Genomic DNA, 16,774 nt, shown 5'->3' with positions numbered 1-16,774 from the left:
AGGATGGTCTCGATCTCCTGATCTTGTGATCCACCCGTCTCGGCCTCCCAAAGTGCTGGGATTACAGGCGTGAGCCACCGTGCCCGGCCAAAAGATGACTTTTTATTGACTCCAAACATTGTCAGAAAACTTTTCATTTTAATTCAAATATGTTCACATATACACCAAACCTTGGGCTTTTCCCTACCCTAATTGTTTTCACTGATGGTTCTCTCTCTCTCTGTCTCTCTCTCGCAATCTCTCTCTCCCTCCCTCTGTCCCTCCCTCTCTCCCCCACCCCCATCTTTCTCCCTCTCTCTCTCTCTTTCTCTCCCCCTCCCTGCTCCCTGCCCCATTTCCTTTTCTTTTCTCCCTCTTTTAGACTGAGTGGTATAAAGAGTTACAAAGTTTTCTGCTGCCCTCCAGTGGTCTTATCCTGGAAGTGGCAGTCACGATAGGAAAAATAGCAAAGCCTTTATAGAAGATAATAATAAAATGACACTCATACTCTTTTAGTGTTTTAAGATCGTGGGCTTCAGGGGACAGCACCTGTGATTACTGAAAAGTTATTTAACTTCACAGGGCCTCAACAACCACATTTATAAAGGAAAAGTTCAAATATCTCCTCATGGTTGTCCCGTGGGTTGAGATAACATGCAAAAAGGTTTTGAAGTACAGTACTTGCTCAATAAAAGAAAAGTTTTACCTTATTTAAGCCTGACAACTTTATATAAGGTTAAGGAAACTGAGGCTAAGCATAAATTACTTGTTTTTTAAAGTTACTTCAGCCAACATTGTGGGTAGAACTAGACCTATAATTCAAATTTTCATATTCTAATTCTAGTTCTCTTCATGAAATCTCAATATTCCAAAGTAACAGTTGCTAATAAGGAATCTTAAGAATTTTTAAAGTCTTAAAGGGATATTTTCACACCCTGCTAGTGGTTACCGTTAAATCTGAAAAACATGCATTCCATTGATCAGTAGTCACATCTCTAGAACTGCATCTTAAAAATTGTGAGGAACACACAAAGATTTATGTAGTTGAAAACAAGCTAAATATAAGATATTTATTAAATAAACTTTGGTGCAAATAATAACAATTGGTTTTATTTATTGGAAAATTTCTAGGTGCCAGATTCTAAGGGTTATAAATATATCAACACTAAAATGAAGTTAGTACTATTATTATCTCCATTCAACACATGAGGAAACAGAGAGACAGAGAGGTTAAGTAGCTTGTCCAAGATCACACATTTAGGAAGAGGGAGTACCAGGAATTGAACTGAGATGTCTTGTTCAAGAGTCCATGTTCTAGTCACTTATCAATCTTTTTCTGAGACTGTACAGTCCATGGATCCACCCACGCTATTCCATTGTGTGGCAGCACCTATATAATAGAATATAGTGAACCTTTTTTAAAAAATATGTTTCAATAGGTATTAAATTATATAGGGACATGCTTACAATAAAATATTAAGGGGAATAAACAGTATGCAAAACTGCATACTATATTATTTCAGTTCTAGAAACATGTGTGTGTGTGTATGTCTAAGGGTGTATAAATCAAAATCCAGACCTAATTAGTGGCTTTCTCCAAGTGACAGGTTATGTGTAATTTTTTCTCCTTTGTGCTTTCTAAATATTCTGAATATTTGTTAATGAGGCAGAAATGCTATGATCATCAGAAAATTTAGATTAAAAAAGATTTAGGTTGCCAAAAAATACTAGAATACTTAAGAACAGCATTTAGTTTACCTTAAAAGTTAAAAATTGAATCCAGAAGTAAATATTTGCAAGAAAAACAATTATCAAGGATTGCTAACTTTTAGTTTCTTAAATAATGAATCCAGAGTATAAATACAAAATATCTGCAAGAAAATATAATTTTATCAAGGGTTGGGAAGAGAGGAAGGATGTTCAGACTAGAAAGGGTAGTACCTAAAAGACAGTGCTTAATAGAACTGTGCTGGATTAAGTTTGCACAATGGACCCTATTTTGATTTATGTCAGCTCTACATAAACAGTCTCCTGACAGTCATCATTAGGATTCACTGGAGACTGGGATTGTGTGGACAGACGGCCTGATATCTTCAGAAGTGAAAATGGGGGAAGAGCTTTGAACCCAGAGGTACAATCTCCGGATTGGAGAGTTTCAAAGGTGCCAGGGAAAAGCAGTTCAAAGAGCCTTCTTTTTGACAATAACTCTAAAACACACTTAGCTCTGTGACAGCCCATCCTGGGCAGGGCCTATCAGCAGTGCCAGATGAGCCTATAGACACCCATCTTGAGGTGGCGCTTTCCCAGCTGCCCTGCGCATGCCAATCTTATCAGCTTTGATGGAAGCCTGGGGCTCCAGATAATGCTACTTGGCCCCAAACGCTGGACAGAGCATGCTTTTTCCTGTTTGGCTGGGAAAGGGAAGGCTGAACTGCTGAGTCTGACACTTAACAGGACTTCGGCATTCCCCTGAAAACAGACGAGATCAGAGATTTTTTTAAATTGAAAAGTAACTTGGGTTCTCTTTAGAAACCCTTATTTGGTGCGCACATCTGGCTATTTCACAGAGATTTCAGTTTTGCAAAGAAGTTGGAGTTGATTTCTTCCCTCAGACAAGCTATTGGTTGTTGGTGGGCAACAGAAGTTGCTCAGCATAGACAGGAGCAAAAAAGGTTCCTGCTGAGACCGAAAGAAAACCTCAAAAGAGAATGCTGAGAATTCGCCTCAGGATGAAGATGCAAGGGCAAAGGAGAAGTACTTGTGACACAAGCAAATGGGGTCCATTGATCAACAGATGCAAGAAGATTCTTCTCCCAACTACTGCAGCTCCTACAGTGATAAGAATCTGGCTCCTTGGAGGCCTGCTGCCATTCCTGCTGCTCCTCTCTGGCCTGCAGAGACCCACAGAGGGTTCTGAGGTAGGGGGACCATTGAGGAGGTGATCTCTTTATGATCAATGCTCCAACAGAACATTCACCTGGCCACAGACTTTAAATGGCCCAGACCTTAGGCATTCAGTTTCTAGTTTCATTCCGACATTTTAACAAATCATGTTAGTAAAGAGTGATGAAAACAATTATTAAAATTGTAGAATCCTTCATTGTTTGTACACTTGACATTATGGATGCTAGTGGCATAAAGTTATTTTCTTGATCCACTGTAAAAATTAAGTAAAATATTGCTTTCATAGTACAAACAATGCAAAATAAACCAAGTCTATTTGGCTTTAAAGTGTATCATACAGACTGACTTAAGTTTTAAGTATTCTAATAAAGATCTGTGTAACAAGAAAACAACCTAATGTTAAGAGATGACAGAGTGCATATTTGAGATCTAGTAACATATTAACAAAGTTTCAGAGTTCCTCATGACAGTTGACAGAACATTATGTTATTGGTTTGTTTGGTTTGGCTCGGCTTGGTTTAAACAGATACCGTAGACCTATTTTAATACCTGTTGTGAAGAGTTATTGGTTAAAATCGTTTAATCAGTCTTAAAAACGTGTTCTAGTTTACAAACTAGCTGATGTCTCATCATAAATAACACAGTAAAAATACCAAATGGGATGTTCTTTAAGTTCCAGTTCCAACATCCTTAATATTGACTGGATGGAATGTGATCCTTTAACGTGTCCCTTAATGAGCACTGTTTATTAGGAAAACACCATTTCTTTGCCAAGAAATAAATGTTTTAGAATTTATATAATTTATATATGGCTCTAAATGATAGACCGATGATATTCTGTGGACTTCAAATCTGTCACTTCAGTTTAACATGCACTAGATGTCAATAAATAACATTCTGTTGGCCACCCATTAGAAAGGAATGTCCTTTTCCAGAAGGGGAGGGACTTTCCTAGGCACATTCCTGGCCACTGTCCAACCCTTGACTCACTCTGCTGTCCCCGAGGTGGACAAATGTACTCCACTGGCAACATGGGAAAAAACAACTGGGTGTGCTGAGTTTGGCTCTGCTCGTCTTCCTCCTGGGAGTTAGCCTGATGGCAAAGGGCATCAGTTCTCTGTTTCCCCATGACAAGAATCTTACCTGGGCAGGTCCCAGTTCAGTACTGCCTGCAAATGAGTTGGTCCCATTCTGGAATTTGCTCTTAACAAGCCACTTGCCATCAGACCTAACGATGTGACTGCTGTAGCATGCCTTTATTCAGTAAGAAAACAGATATTTTGGCTTTCGTATTTTGCTACTTTTATTATCAATGTTTTCAGAACCTGGGTAGACAAGGTTGTTATTTACGAGAGCACCCCCTAGTACTATTCACAGCTTAAGGATAAAGTTCAAGGATTTAATATAGGTTTTGGGCATTCACAAAAGTGATATTTTTGAAAACACTACTGAGAGAATAGAAAGGGGGGAAAGCAGAGGAAACAGAAAGTATAGTTAAGCTATAAGATTATGATTTTTTTCTTCAAAGTATTTAATATGCAAACATGCTGTGATTTTATTGATGTTAAAAGAGTTACTCCCTCTCTGGGGAGATGAGTTTTTCAAGTTTTCAGTGATTTATTTATCAAACCAGATTCAATCTCTAGCACAGGTCATTGACGCAGGAAGGATTGGAACAGTGTAATGATTTTCAATGAAACTTACTTCAGCAAATATTGGTTTCCAGGAGAAGACTTGGCCTTATAGAGTACAGCAAATCTGCAACCATATTCACCATCTGATTTGAAAAATTAAACTCAAGATTTTTCTTTTTTTATAGGTTGCGATGAAAATCGACTTTGACTTCGCACCAGGTTCCTTTGATGATCAGTATCAAGGCTGTAGCAAAGAGGTTATGGAGAAACTAACTCAAGGGGATTATTTCACAAAAGACATAGAAGCCCAGAAGAATTACTTTAGGATGTGGCAAAAAGCCCACATAACCTGGCTTGACCAAGGAAAAGTTCTACCCCAGAACATGACTACCACACATGCTGTGGCTATTTTGTTTTATACATTGAACAGCAATGTTCGTTCTAACTTTACTAGAGCCATGGCCTGTGTTGCCAGGGCTCCACAGCAGTATGAACGTTCATTCCAATTCAAATATTTACACTACTACCTCACCACAGCAATCCAGCTGCTGAGGAAAGACAGCGTCATGAAGCATGGCACTCCTCTGTGCCATGAGGTGCATTATAGGACGAAGGATGTCCACTTCAGCGCCTACACAGGTGCCACCATTCGATTTGGCCAATTCCTCTCCACATCCCTCCTAAAAGAAGAGGCACAGGAGTTTGGGAACCAGACACTATTTACCATATTCACCTGCCTGGGTGCACCTGTACAATACTTCTCCCTCAAGAAGGAAGTCTTGATCCCTCCCTATGAGTTGTTTAAAGTTATAAATATGAGCTCCCACCCAAGAGGAAACTGGTTGCAGTTGAGGTCAACTGGGAACCTGAGCACATATAACTGTCAGCTGCTAAAAGGTATTCTTTATCTAAATTGAGGCCATTCGGGGTCACAGACCACTGCTCTTTTATAAAAGTTATTTTTTCTCAGTGGGCTTGAGGGGCAAGACCAAAAACATGAAAACTGGCCTTCAGTAATGATGGAACTGACAGATTAGAGAAAAGCCACTTTATTGGCTTCTCTTTTCTTCCTGCTCCATTACCTCTAGGACAATAAGTTTTGCAATGAAATTATTGTGTAGAAAATTGCAGACAGACAGAGTAAAGCTTGACTGGAAGGTGGAGCATAAAGATAGCACTTTTAACTTCTCCCTCAAACTCATTGTTTTTGTCATCGTCATTACATGGATAGGAGTTCTAAAAGTAAAGCAAGAGGCAAGATATCTATTCATTAATTTTCTGTTCATTAACCATCTTCTATTGTGATGGGGGCCCTGGAAATATGGAATGAATAAAGCAAAATAATAACCTAGGAAGATTTTTAGTCTAATGAGAAATGGAAATATGAACAAATGTATACACTCAGAAGTACTAAGTGGTATACCAAATATTTAAGCAATAGCTGTGGCTGCTCAGTGCAGGGAGCTACTCATTCTCTCCAGGAACAGTGAGGAAGGCTTCATAATAGAGAGCCACAGGGGACTTGTCGTGAGAATGGCAGTTTTCAATGAAAGAAAAGTCATTTTAAGCAGAGAATAGCTTGCTGTGGTTTGAATGTGTCTCCCAATAAGTTCTTGTGTTGGAAGCTTAATCTCCAATGCAACAGTGTTATGAAATGGGCTCTAACAAGAGATGATTGGATCTTTCCTAATAAGAGATGATTGGATAAATGGATTAATGTTGTTATCATGTGAGCAGGTTAGTTATTGTGAGAGTGTGTTATTGTAAAGACAGTCTGATCACTGGTGCTTCTGTCTTGTGTGCCCCCTTCTCTTCCACCATGTTATGGTACAGCACAAAGGCCCTTACCAGATGCTGGAGCCATGCTCTTGGACTTCCCATCCTCCAGAACTGTGAGAAGTAAATTTATTTTCTTTACAGATTACCCAGTCTGTGATACTCTGTTATTGCAACAGAAAACAGACTAAGACACAGCATGTGTTAATCACAAGGATTTCAAACAGCCTGGTGTCTTCTGAAATTCTGGGTGGCTGGTATGTAGGATGTGTAGGATATGGGAAAAGAATAGGAGTAGGAAGGGAGGAGGGGATTTATCCAGGTGGGAGAATTCTGACAGGGCCTTATTATAAAAGGTCTTGTATTTCGTGCTAAGGACCTTTTAATTTTGTGCTGTAGGTAATAAGAAGTCATTAGAAGTTTTAAGGAGTAGAAATCAATTTGATCAACATCTTAGAAAGGGCTCTGATGATATTGTGAAAAATGAACTGAAGCAGGAAAAATTAGAGATATCAAAAAAAAATGTTAAACTTTTTTTAAGATAAACATGGCTGATTGAATTTTATGTTGCCACCTAGCCATTTCATAGAGGGGTAGTTGTGTAGCAAATTTATATATAGCAAATATATAAATTTATTCACACTCACAGTTAGCTGGAACCCAGTTGCAGGGTCTACCTTCAATATATCCCCAAATTTGTCTTCGCTCTATCATTATTGCTATGATTTATAATTCAGGCTCTCAGCATTTCTCAACATTTCGGGGTGGTAGTGTTGCAAAGGTGTTCAAACTGGCATCTAGACTGAGGTCTAGAATCTGCTCACTCTGTCCTAGCTATAAATACAGACCAGGGAGAGGAGACCTATTAATACTGTCGTCTCCTCACATTTCTCCTTGGAAGCATGGCAGCAAAACAAGTGAAATGAGTGTCTGCCCCACAGACACAGGAGATTAGTGTTTGTAGAGGATGAAAAACCATAGTAGAATATGAAGAAAACAGTGAGATTTTGATAATAAACCAAAACATTCATAGCCAGGTTCCAGGATTCTTTAGAACTACACCTGACTAGGATATGATTACTTCATTCTCATCATGAATTTGGGGCATATAATTCTTCACTAGGATAGTAAGCACAGTAAAATATATTCAATGAAAAATTACAGAAGATGTATATCAAGCATTGAGTGGGAAACTGTGGGAAAGGAGTATATAATATAAACTATTACTCACATTTTGCCACTCTATAAACCTCAAAGAAAAATATTTCAGGACACCCCCACCCAAATCAATGATCTTTGCTTTCCTATGGCAAAACTACTCAAATGCAACTTTAACTTAGTTTTGAGTTAAGGTTTAGCTGGGATAGCCACATATATGACTAAATTCTGAAAGTTGGGTTGGTCTTAATGAAGTATTTGGAATCACAAATCACACTTAAGGGAATCAATAATCTTGTATTGCTCTGTAAGCTCCCTGTGGTCAGGAACTTGACCACGTAGTATTTGAGAGCTAGGCAGGCAGGAAATTTGAGCCCAGAACCACTCTGTTTGAATTTATATCCCACTGTACCACTTAATAGCTATGTGCTCTTGGTCAAGTTGCTTAAACTCCAAGTTTTTTCATCTACCTAATAATCATCATAACAGAACTTCAGAAGACTTTTGTGAAAATGCAATAAAATGTAAAATTATTGGCCGAGTGCGGTGGCTCACACCCATAATCCCAGCATTTTGGGAGGCCGAGGCAGGTGGATCAACTGAGGCCAGGAGTTTGAGACAAGCCTGGCCAACATGGTGAAACCTCATCTCTACAAAAAGATGCAAAAAGTAGCTGGATATCATGGTGCACACCTGTAGTCCCAGCTACTAGGGAAGCTGAGGTAGGAGAATCACTTGACCCCAGGAGGCAGAGGTTTCAGTGAGCTGAGATCATGCCACTGCACTCCAGCCTGGGCGATAGAGCGAGACTCCATCTTAAAAGAAAAATAAATAAATAAAATTATTTATACATTATATAGCATATAATAATAGTAAATTAGTGTTAGCTATTACTAACTTCAGTCCTCTGGCACATAGAAGTGCCCAGCCTATTTTGTTGAATGAGTGAATGAATGATGGTGAATGAATGAAGCATTCCCTTTTACACCTCTAAGCAATCTAAGCCTTAGACCACATTACCATATAACATAATTAATTAAAAACAGTTCCAATATTTGAAGAAGGGAAAATATTCTAGAAGCTTCAACCGCTAGTCAAAAGTAAGCTGTTGTCACAATGTAAATGATCAACGTGGTCACTTGCACTGTGAGTTACCACAACTAAATTTTTCTCAGAAATTTATCAATTAGAAGCTTGTGTGGCCATGCGGCAAAGCTTGTAAATGGCAGAATAAAAAATACCACTGGTCATGGAGGGTAATATTTTCTTTATAAATTGAAGCGAAGAGGGAAGAGATAGGTCAGAGGCATCATATAATCAGCCAAGAGCTGGAATTGGAGCATCTTCTCACCCTCCACAGCTATGAAACTATGAGAAGGTAAAAGAGGGAGAGGAATAAGCTCACATTGCAGGGATGCCTTTCTTCCTTTGACCCCAGACTCTAAGGGTTGCAGAGAAGGCTGGTCCATCCTCTGGTTCCACCTGACCTACCTAAGCCTCATCTGCCATTGGCTAGTTGGCATCACAGTCATTTAGTTGAGGGCAAAAAATTGCAGTAGTGCCCCCTTAGCTATGGTTTTGCTTTCTCTGATTTCAGTTACCCATAGAACATATTAAATGGACAATTCCAAAGATAAATAATTCCTAAGTTTTAAATTGTAAGCCATTCTGAGTGGTGTGATGAAATCTTGTGCCTCATATGTAACAAACCTGCACGTTATGCACATGTACCCTAGAACTTAAAGTATAACAATAAAAAATAAAAATAAAAATAAAAAAATTAAAAAATAAATTAAAAAAAAAAAAAGAAATCTTGTGCCTTCCCTCTCGGGATGTGAATCATCCCTTTGTTTGGGGGATCCACAGTGTACACTGTGAGTCACTTAGTAGCCTCCTCGGTTATAAGATCTGCCGTTTCAGTATTGCAGTGTCTGTTTTCAAGTGACCCTCGTTTTATTTCATAATGGCCCCAAAGTGCAAGAATAGTGATCTTGGCGATTCAGATACACCCAAGAGAAAGTGCCTCCTTTGAATGAAAAGTTTAAAGTTCTCGACTTAATAGAAAGAAAGAAAAAATTGTATGCTGAGGTTGCTAAGATCTACGGTAAAAATGAATCTTCTACCTGTGGAATTGTGAAGAAGGAAAAAGAAATTCATGCTAGTTTTGCTGCTGCACTTCAAACTTTATCATTGGTGGTATATATACAGGAAAATAACATAGGGTTCAGTACTACCTGTAGTTTCAGGCATCCACTGGATGTCTTGGAATGTATCCACTAAGGATAAGGGCGCACTACTGAATACGGTACACAATATCTACCTCTTCTGATTTAAAAAATGGTTGATTGCCGGCCAGGTGCAGTGGCTCAAGCCTATAATCTCAGCACTTTGGGAGGCCGAGGCAGGTGGATCACAAGGTTAGGAGATCGAGACCAGCCTGACCAACACAGTGAAACTCCATCTCTACTAAAAATACAAAAATTAGCCAGGCGTGGTGGCACGCACCTGTAATCCCAGCTACCTGGGAGGCTGAGACAGGAGAATCGATTGAACCCGGGAGGCAGAGGTTGCAGTGAGCCGAGATTGCACCACTGCACTCCAGCCTGGGCAACAGAACAAGCCTCCCTCTCAAAAAAAAAAAAAAAAAAAAAAAGTTTGATTGCCTTCAGAATGTTTTCAGTGATTCGCTACAGTGTTGGTTGTTGTTTGTTTGTTTCTTTTTCTCTCAATCCATACGCTAAGGAACATCAGAAAGTCATTTCTTGATAAGCAGTACTTACCCCAGCATTTTGGAGCAGTATCAGACTGATCCGTACATGAACGATAAGAGGAAGGAGGTAGTGTGTCTTTCTTATCTGGGGTCCTTAACAGGGAGGAAGTAAGATCAGCGGACTCGCCCCAAACCCGACTTTCTAGATAGCTGCTGTTTCCCACTTCACTGCTCCACTAATCCCAGCCTAGGGAATTCACAGATGGTGCTCTGGAGCACTGATATCTAACTCCTCACGAAACTGAAATCTTCTCTGGACACTGTTTCTCATTCTTTCAGCCTTGTTTTGTTTCATGAGCAGGAGCCACAAGTTATTCTGTGTCCCCAGAAGTCCCTATAAGCCAAATGAATTATGTTTTCTCTCCTGTTCCCTCTCGATCTGACAGACATGATACTGGAAAGACCACGTGAAGACCTTTACAATTACCCAGCCAGCATACCGTAATTCTCCCAAAGAAGAGACAGTATATTAAAGAGCATAGCTTCCCCAGTCCTTCAATTTATGCTAAAATTGGTCCTGTTAACTCGTGACTCAAGTTTAAAGAGTTTCCAGGAATCTATTGCTTTTAGAGAGACAAGAGATCAAATTAATAGCATTATACTACTGAAGGAAGTAAATTTGCAAAAGAAAAAATTGTCATTCTAAACTAACAGCTTTCGCTTTCTCCTCTAATTACCCCTCACATGACCTATACTCGTTGCCATAGAAACAGGTGTTTTCATGCCCATTGGAAGACTCAAAATATGTTAACAGAATGTTAGTTATTTGCCCTTAATCTTGCTTCTTTCAGCAAAATAACCTACGCCAAAAATCTGTAGACACACAAATACATGCTCTGTTCTATATCATTGGATTCACAAAGAACAGGGATTTATTTGTTAAAATGTTTCACATAATCAAAATTCTTAACGTGTTTCTAGAAAAATATAGGCAATTGTTTGCAGTCAGCCTGCTTTTACATGTAAACTTCACTTTTTAAAAACCTGTACGATTCTGGTGGGGAGAAAATGAATGAATGCATGTAAAATCTCTTAGAACAGTATCTGACAAATGTTAAGTACTCAAAACTTTTGAGATACTATTACTATTACCATTATTATTATTTATTTTATTGGATTTCCATTTCTTCCCGTTTTCTTTTACTCTGGGCTTCAATTATCTAAAATTAGTTTACCCTATTTGTGGCATCACAATGACCTTGAAGTAGAGTGCCTGTCTCAGATAAATGGAAGAAAGAATGAGTGATTGAATGAATCTGGGAGACCACATGGCATGGTGGAAAGTGAATACACTTTGGAGCCAGAAAGATTTGGGCGTATGTTAGCAGCTAGGCGGCCTTGTGCAAATGACTTAACCTCTGAGCCTGTTTCTTCATTTATAAAATGGAAGTGACACTCACCTTGTGGGAATGCTGTGATAGCACTGGTGTCTCTACGTCCTCTCAAACACAACTGAGAAACTCTGGGAAAGTACTTTGCACATGGAAGTGGGATAATGGCTTAATGGCACAAACATGTGCTTCAGTGAAATTGATAGTAAGAAGAGAAACAAAGGAAGAGGCAGAAAGAATAATGCTTTTCATTTTCGGGTGCTAAGTTTTTGCTAGGTAATATTCTAAAATATTAACAGTCTTGTTCCTTGCATTTTGACAGAAAGAGGCTATAGATAGCATTTGCCTCAAACACTAGATTAACTTGATATAGTGCACGTCAGTTTTGCCTTTTTCTGTTTTTTTAAGAGACTATTTACTTCTGAACAGTCTGATAAAATTCAGATTCAAATTCCATGAAATAGAAGTTATAATCATTATGTATTTCTTCCAGACTTTATACCCTAAGGCTGAGATGACCAAAATCAGGTTATAATACACTGATAAAATGATACTGGTTTAGCAGTTTAGTTTACAAAATGCTTTGACACCCGTTATCTGTTTAGGTTTTACAACCACCCTGTAAGTCAGGTTACTGACTCCACTGTACTGACGTGAATGCTGAGATTCACAGAGCTTAAGTGATTTGCGTAAAATTATTCACAGTTTACAAATGACAAAAATAGGATCCTTCCCCATGTGTTCTAATAAGAATTCCAGGACAGTATTCTCCACAGACTTGTTTCAGGGGATTCATTCATTCTTCAGCAAATATAACTGAGAAACTGCCATTAGTTTTAAGCTTCTTGACTATGACTGTTTACATTATAAGTCAGTTCACACACACATAAATATGCAAATACACACATATTCATAAAGTACAACAGTTATCCTTTTCACAGGCAGTGTAATGCTAGTGTTTTCCATTCTAACCTATTTTATTACATTATTAAACAATGATGACTATGACCTCCTAAGCTGATGTCACAACCCGTCAATGGATCACATTCTCCAATTTAAAAAAAACACTGTAAAAAGGTAAAGAGAAAATTAAAAACTTTGAAGAGATAGTCAAATCGAAAACTAAAGACAACTACAAAAGTAAAAAAAAAAAAAAAAGTGAGGTATCCTCAAATAAAACACTTTTCAGTTTGTAATTAATTTAATGCACAGCTGTCTTTCATTTATTTTCCTAAATACATGGTCCATGTAACAACAATAATGATAATAATACCAGGTAGAAATGATAATGGCCATACAAGAGATAAAGAAAAACTATCAACAGAGTTAGTTACTTTAACTTGACATAAAATTAAAAGGAAGCTATTTTTAACATCCTAATTATTATAAAGAGGGCTTATCAATTTTGTTGAAGAATGAGTATGATTACAAGACAGTAGTGTCTCTATGTTTGTCTCTTATTTGGGCATCTTCATAATAGCAGCTATCATTCATTCATTCAACAAATCATTATTTATTGGGCACTGGCTGTGTTCTAGGCACTATCCTAGGTGTAGGGAAGGAAATAGGTGAACATCCCTGCCCTTGGGGATTTACATTCTATTGATGTGAGGCAGAAATAAACAAAATAGAGAAGTAAATTATGTCGTAGCTGGCAGGCGTTAGGTACTAAGGTGAAAAATAAAGCAGAGTAAGGAGATAGGGAACCCCATGGGAAGGAGTGGCAATATTAAACTGGGTGATCAGGGAACACTTCAGTGAGAGGGTGACATTTGAGCCAAGGTTGAAAGGAGATGAGAGAGCCAGTCCCATGAATATCTGAGGAAAGAGCATTCCAGGAAGAGATCACAGCAAGTGCAAATGTCCCAAGTTAGAAGCAACACCAAGGACGCCAGTGTATGGGAATGAATGAGAGAAAAGTAGTAGAAAGTGAAGACAGAAGATGATGTAGATTTGATCACATAGGACCTTGAAGGCAGTTGTAAGGACTTCGACTTTTCCTCTTAGACAGGATACTACTGAGAGGTTTTGAGCAGAGAACATAGAAGATTGTGTCAAAACTGATCTAGCAGCCCAGTAGAGAATAAACTGTAATGAGGTCAGCAGAGAAACCAAGTAGGGGGCTATTTCGATCATTCAGATGACAGATGAAGGTGGTAGAGTGGAGGCAGTAAGGTTTGACCAGATTCAGAGCCAAGAGGAGGTCCTGACACACTGGAAGTGAAGAGTGAGGGAAAAAGAAGAGTGAAGGATGACTCCAAGGTTTGGCTAGAGTAACTGAAAGGATGCAGGTAGCACTCACTGAGACGGAGAAGCCTGGGGATGGAGTAGATTTAAGAGCTGGAGTTTGGTATTTGACACGTTATAACTGAGCTGTGCAATAGTAACCCAAGCAGAAGTGTTGAGTGCACAGTTGGATGCATGAGTGTAGAATTCCGAGGAGTGACCCAGGATGGAAAGATAAATTTGAGGTCAGTGGGTGATCGGTGCTATTTAAAGCCATGAGACTGGATGAGCTCCCCACAAAAGTGTGTAAATAAAGGAGAGAAAATGTCCAAGGACCAAACGTCAGGACACTCCCATTTTAAAAGGTCAAGTACAAAGAAGATGGAGAGGCTGGATGTGTTGGCTCACACCTGTAATCCCAGCACTCTGGGAGGCTGAGGTCGGTAGATTGCTTGAACTCAGGAGTTCAAGACCAGCCTGGGCAAGATGGTAAAACCCTGTCTCTACCAAAAATACAAAAAAAATAGCCAGGCATGGTGGCGTGCGCCTGTAGTCCCAGCTACTTGGGAGCCTGAGGTGGAAGAATCACTTGAGCCAGGGAGGCTGATGTTGCAGTTAGTAGAAATCGCACTGCTATACTCTAGCCTGGGTGACAGAGCAAGACCCATCTCAAAAAAAAACATGGAGAAGGAATGGCCAGTGAGGGAGGAGAAAACCGATAGAGTTGGTGTCCTAAGAGCAAAGTGAAGAGTAAGTATCAAGGAAGATGGAGTGATTCACTATCATAAATATGGTTGATAGGTCAAATACAGTGAGGACTGAGAATTGACATTTATATTCCAGGAAGTTCAACATATAATCTCTTGAATCAGACTCTCTAGGTTAAATACTGGCTCTGTCGCTTACTGTGTGGCCTAAGAGAGACCCTTAAGCTCTCTAAATACTGGGAAAGGGTGGGACTGGAAATCCTTCTGATCTTTAGCCTCAATGAAGAGGAAAAAAAATTGTTTGAGAACCATTCTAATGACTGACCTGCTAAAGTGGTATTAATGCTTCCCGGGTCTCTGTAGGGATTCATATAATTTGATTTTAACACAAACTTTGACAAAATTTAGAAAGATGTATGCTCTTAATTTTCCTTGCCAACTCTTATTGGTGAAAATTGAGGTCTTGAAAATTACTGTATCTACTCCAGGCTGGGTGACAGTGAGACTTCCATTTCAAAATAATAAGACAGAAATTACTGTGTGTGTGTGTGTATATATATATATATACACACAGTAATATATATATACACACACACACACACACACAGAGTAAATTTCTGTCTTTACTGTCTTGAATTTCTACTTGTATATATATATACACACACACACATTCCTATATAGAAATTCCAAAAAACTCAAAAATATATATATACAGTGTGAAAATAGTAGAAATGCATTTCTCCCTCATCTGGTTATCCTATCAAACAATATGAGCAAATATTGAGGCAATTAGCGTTGAATCTCTTCCTCCCAGAAACATCTTTTCTACCTTAAACAATCAGTGAAGACTGGCTGAAAAGAGATTCCAGTCTTTATTTAGACTATTCTTTACAGGGTTTCCATCTCCCATCTCATTTCAGTCCCCATCCCATTGTATGGTCAATTATTAGTTATATCTGACAATTTTTATTTATTTTCCAGTTTTGCTTCCACACCGAACTGACTGCTAACCTGTCCCACATTTCCTGTGAAAGGTGTATATGTGTACTTAGTACACACACATACACACACACACACTCGAAACAGGACTGTGTTAATATTTCTTGCTCACCTTGTAATGAAAAATTCTATGGATGGACATGTAATACACAGACAAACAGTTTAGTGGTTAAGAATGCAGAATTGAGACAAACTGGCCAAATTTGAATGGTGCCTACACTACTTACGAGATGTGTGACACTGGCAAGTTTTATCACATCTCTGTGTCACAATCTCATCAACTAAAAACCAGGGATAATGACAATAAAAATCTCATAGGTTTGTTGTAAGGCTTAAGTAAGTTAATATATAGCAAGGGCTCAAAATAGATACTAGCACAAAAATCAGCATTCAGTTTGCGTTAACTTTCATAATGGTGATGAAGATGATGATAATTAAGATGGAGATAATGATAACAGTGATTATGCTGCTGGTGATGATAAAGATGGAAAATCAGATCTCTACCACCAGCTGGCTGGGTTACCTGGAAGTACATCTTTTAACCTCTTGGTGTCTGTTTCATCATCTACAAAATAAGCAAATTATGTTCGAAAAATCTAAAAGAATGTGTTTTAAGTAGCTAACTTCAAATGTTTTTATTAGGAATTTTCTAAGTTAAGAAAGTGGATCAATCAAGAAATGAGGTGGTTTAAAAAAAAAAAAAAAAAAAAAAAACTCTGCTACCTAAAATATCTCTAACTTTTGTTTTGTTTTTTACAGCTTCCAGCAAGAAATGCATCCCTGATCCTATAGCTATTGCATCTCTCTCCTTTTTGGCCAGTGTCATCATCTTTTCCAAAAGCCAAGTATAAAGGAATCTTGTGACTCCTTTTATTTAAAAAAATTTTTCAATAAAATCTTTTTTATTCGCCTTTCGGCTAGAAATGTAAATTTGTTTTCCAGGAAGGATGATCCCGTAATACTTCTGCTGAAACCAGTACATGGCCTCCTCTTTGTTAATTCTCTTATGCCTTTCCTTGCACCCCTTTGCCTTATTTCAATCTGAGCACCCTAATTTCAATTCACCCTTATTTCAATCTGAGCACCTTGGGGAAATCACTCTGCCCATCTAGCTAAACTGATGCAGAACTGGCTCAGCCCACTGACTGTGATTGGCCTGTAACTCAGGCCTTAGCCAATCAGTATATTTCTTCTTCATGGACACAAAGATTCATGCTGGAATAGAAAATGATCCAATCAGAGCCTGTGAGATACAATCAGGGTACTTGTTTGGAAATGCAATTGGAAATA

General features: G+C 38.6%; 1 protein-coding gene across 2 annotated transcripts; it reads left to right on the top strand.

Moving 5' to 3' along the window:
- The first annotated feature begins 2,314 nt into the window (after positions 1-2,314).
- Positions 2,315-16,499, top strand: ART4 (ADP-ribosyltransferase 4 (Dombrock blood group)). 2 transcript variants are annotated; one of them, XM_023226129.2, is made up of 4 exons: positions 2,315-2,897; positions 4,703-5,414; positions 6,351-6,409; positions 16,244-16,499. In XM_023226129.2, exons 1-4 carry the CDS (start codon positions 2,688-2,690, stop codon positions 16,274-16,276), a joined length of 1,014 nt encoding a protein of 337 aa, XP_023081897.1. In that variant the 5' UTR covers positions 2,315-2,687; the 3' UTR covers positions 16,277-16,499. The 2 variants fall into 2 exon arrangements, with proteins under 2 accessions (XP_023081897.1, XP_023081896.1); XM_023226128.1 differs by lacking the exon at positions 6,351-6,409 and having other exon boundaries at positions 16,244-16,394.
- Positions 16,500-16,774: the final 275 nt, after the last annotated feature.

The sequence above is a fragment of the Piliocolobus tephrosceles genome, chromosome 10 (genome assembly GCF_002776525.5).
Source record: "Piliocolobus tephrosceles isolate RC106 chromosome 10, ASM277652v3, whole genome shotgun sequence".
Classification (NCBI taxonomy): domain Eukaryota; kingdom Metazoa; phylum Chordata; class Mammalia; order Primates; family Cercopithecidae; genus Piliocolobus; species Piliocolobus tephrosceles.
The sequence above is the reverse complement of the archived record's forward strand: the minus strand, read 5'-3'. Positions and strand labels throughout refer to the sequence as shown.

What these genes read in the sequence shown, in the direction of transcription:
- ART4 (XM_023226129.2), top strand. Translation starts at nt 2,688, where the DNA reads ATGCTGAGAATTCGCCTCAGGATGAAGATGCAAGGGCAAAGGAGAAGT. An exon ending in GACCCACAGAGGGTTCTGAG is followed by an intron (nt 2,898 to 4,702) that starts GTAGGGGGACCA and finishes CTTTTTTTATAG; the next exon opens with GTTGCGATGAAAATCGACTT. An exon ending in TAACTGTCAGCTGCTAAAAG is followed by an intron (nt 5,415 to 6,350) that starts GTATTCTTTATC and finishes GTTATGGTACAG; the next exon opens with CACAAAGGCCCTTACCAGAT.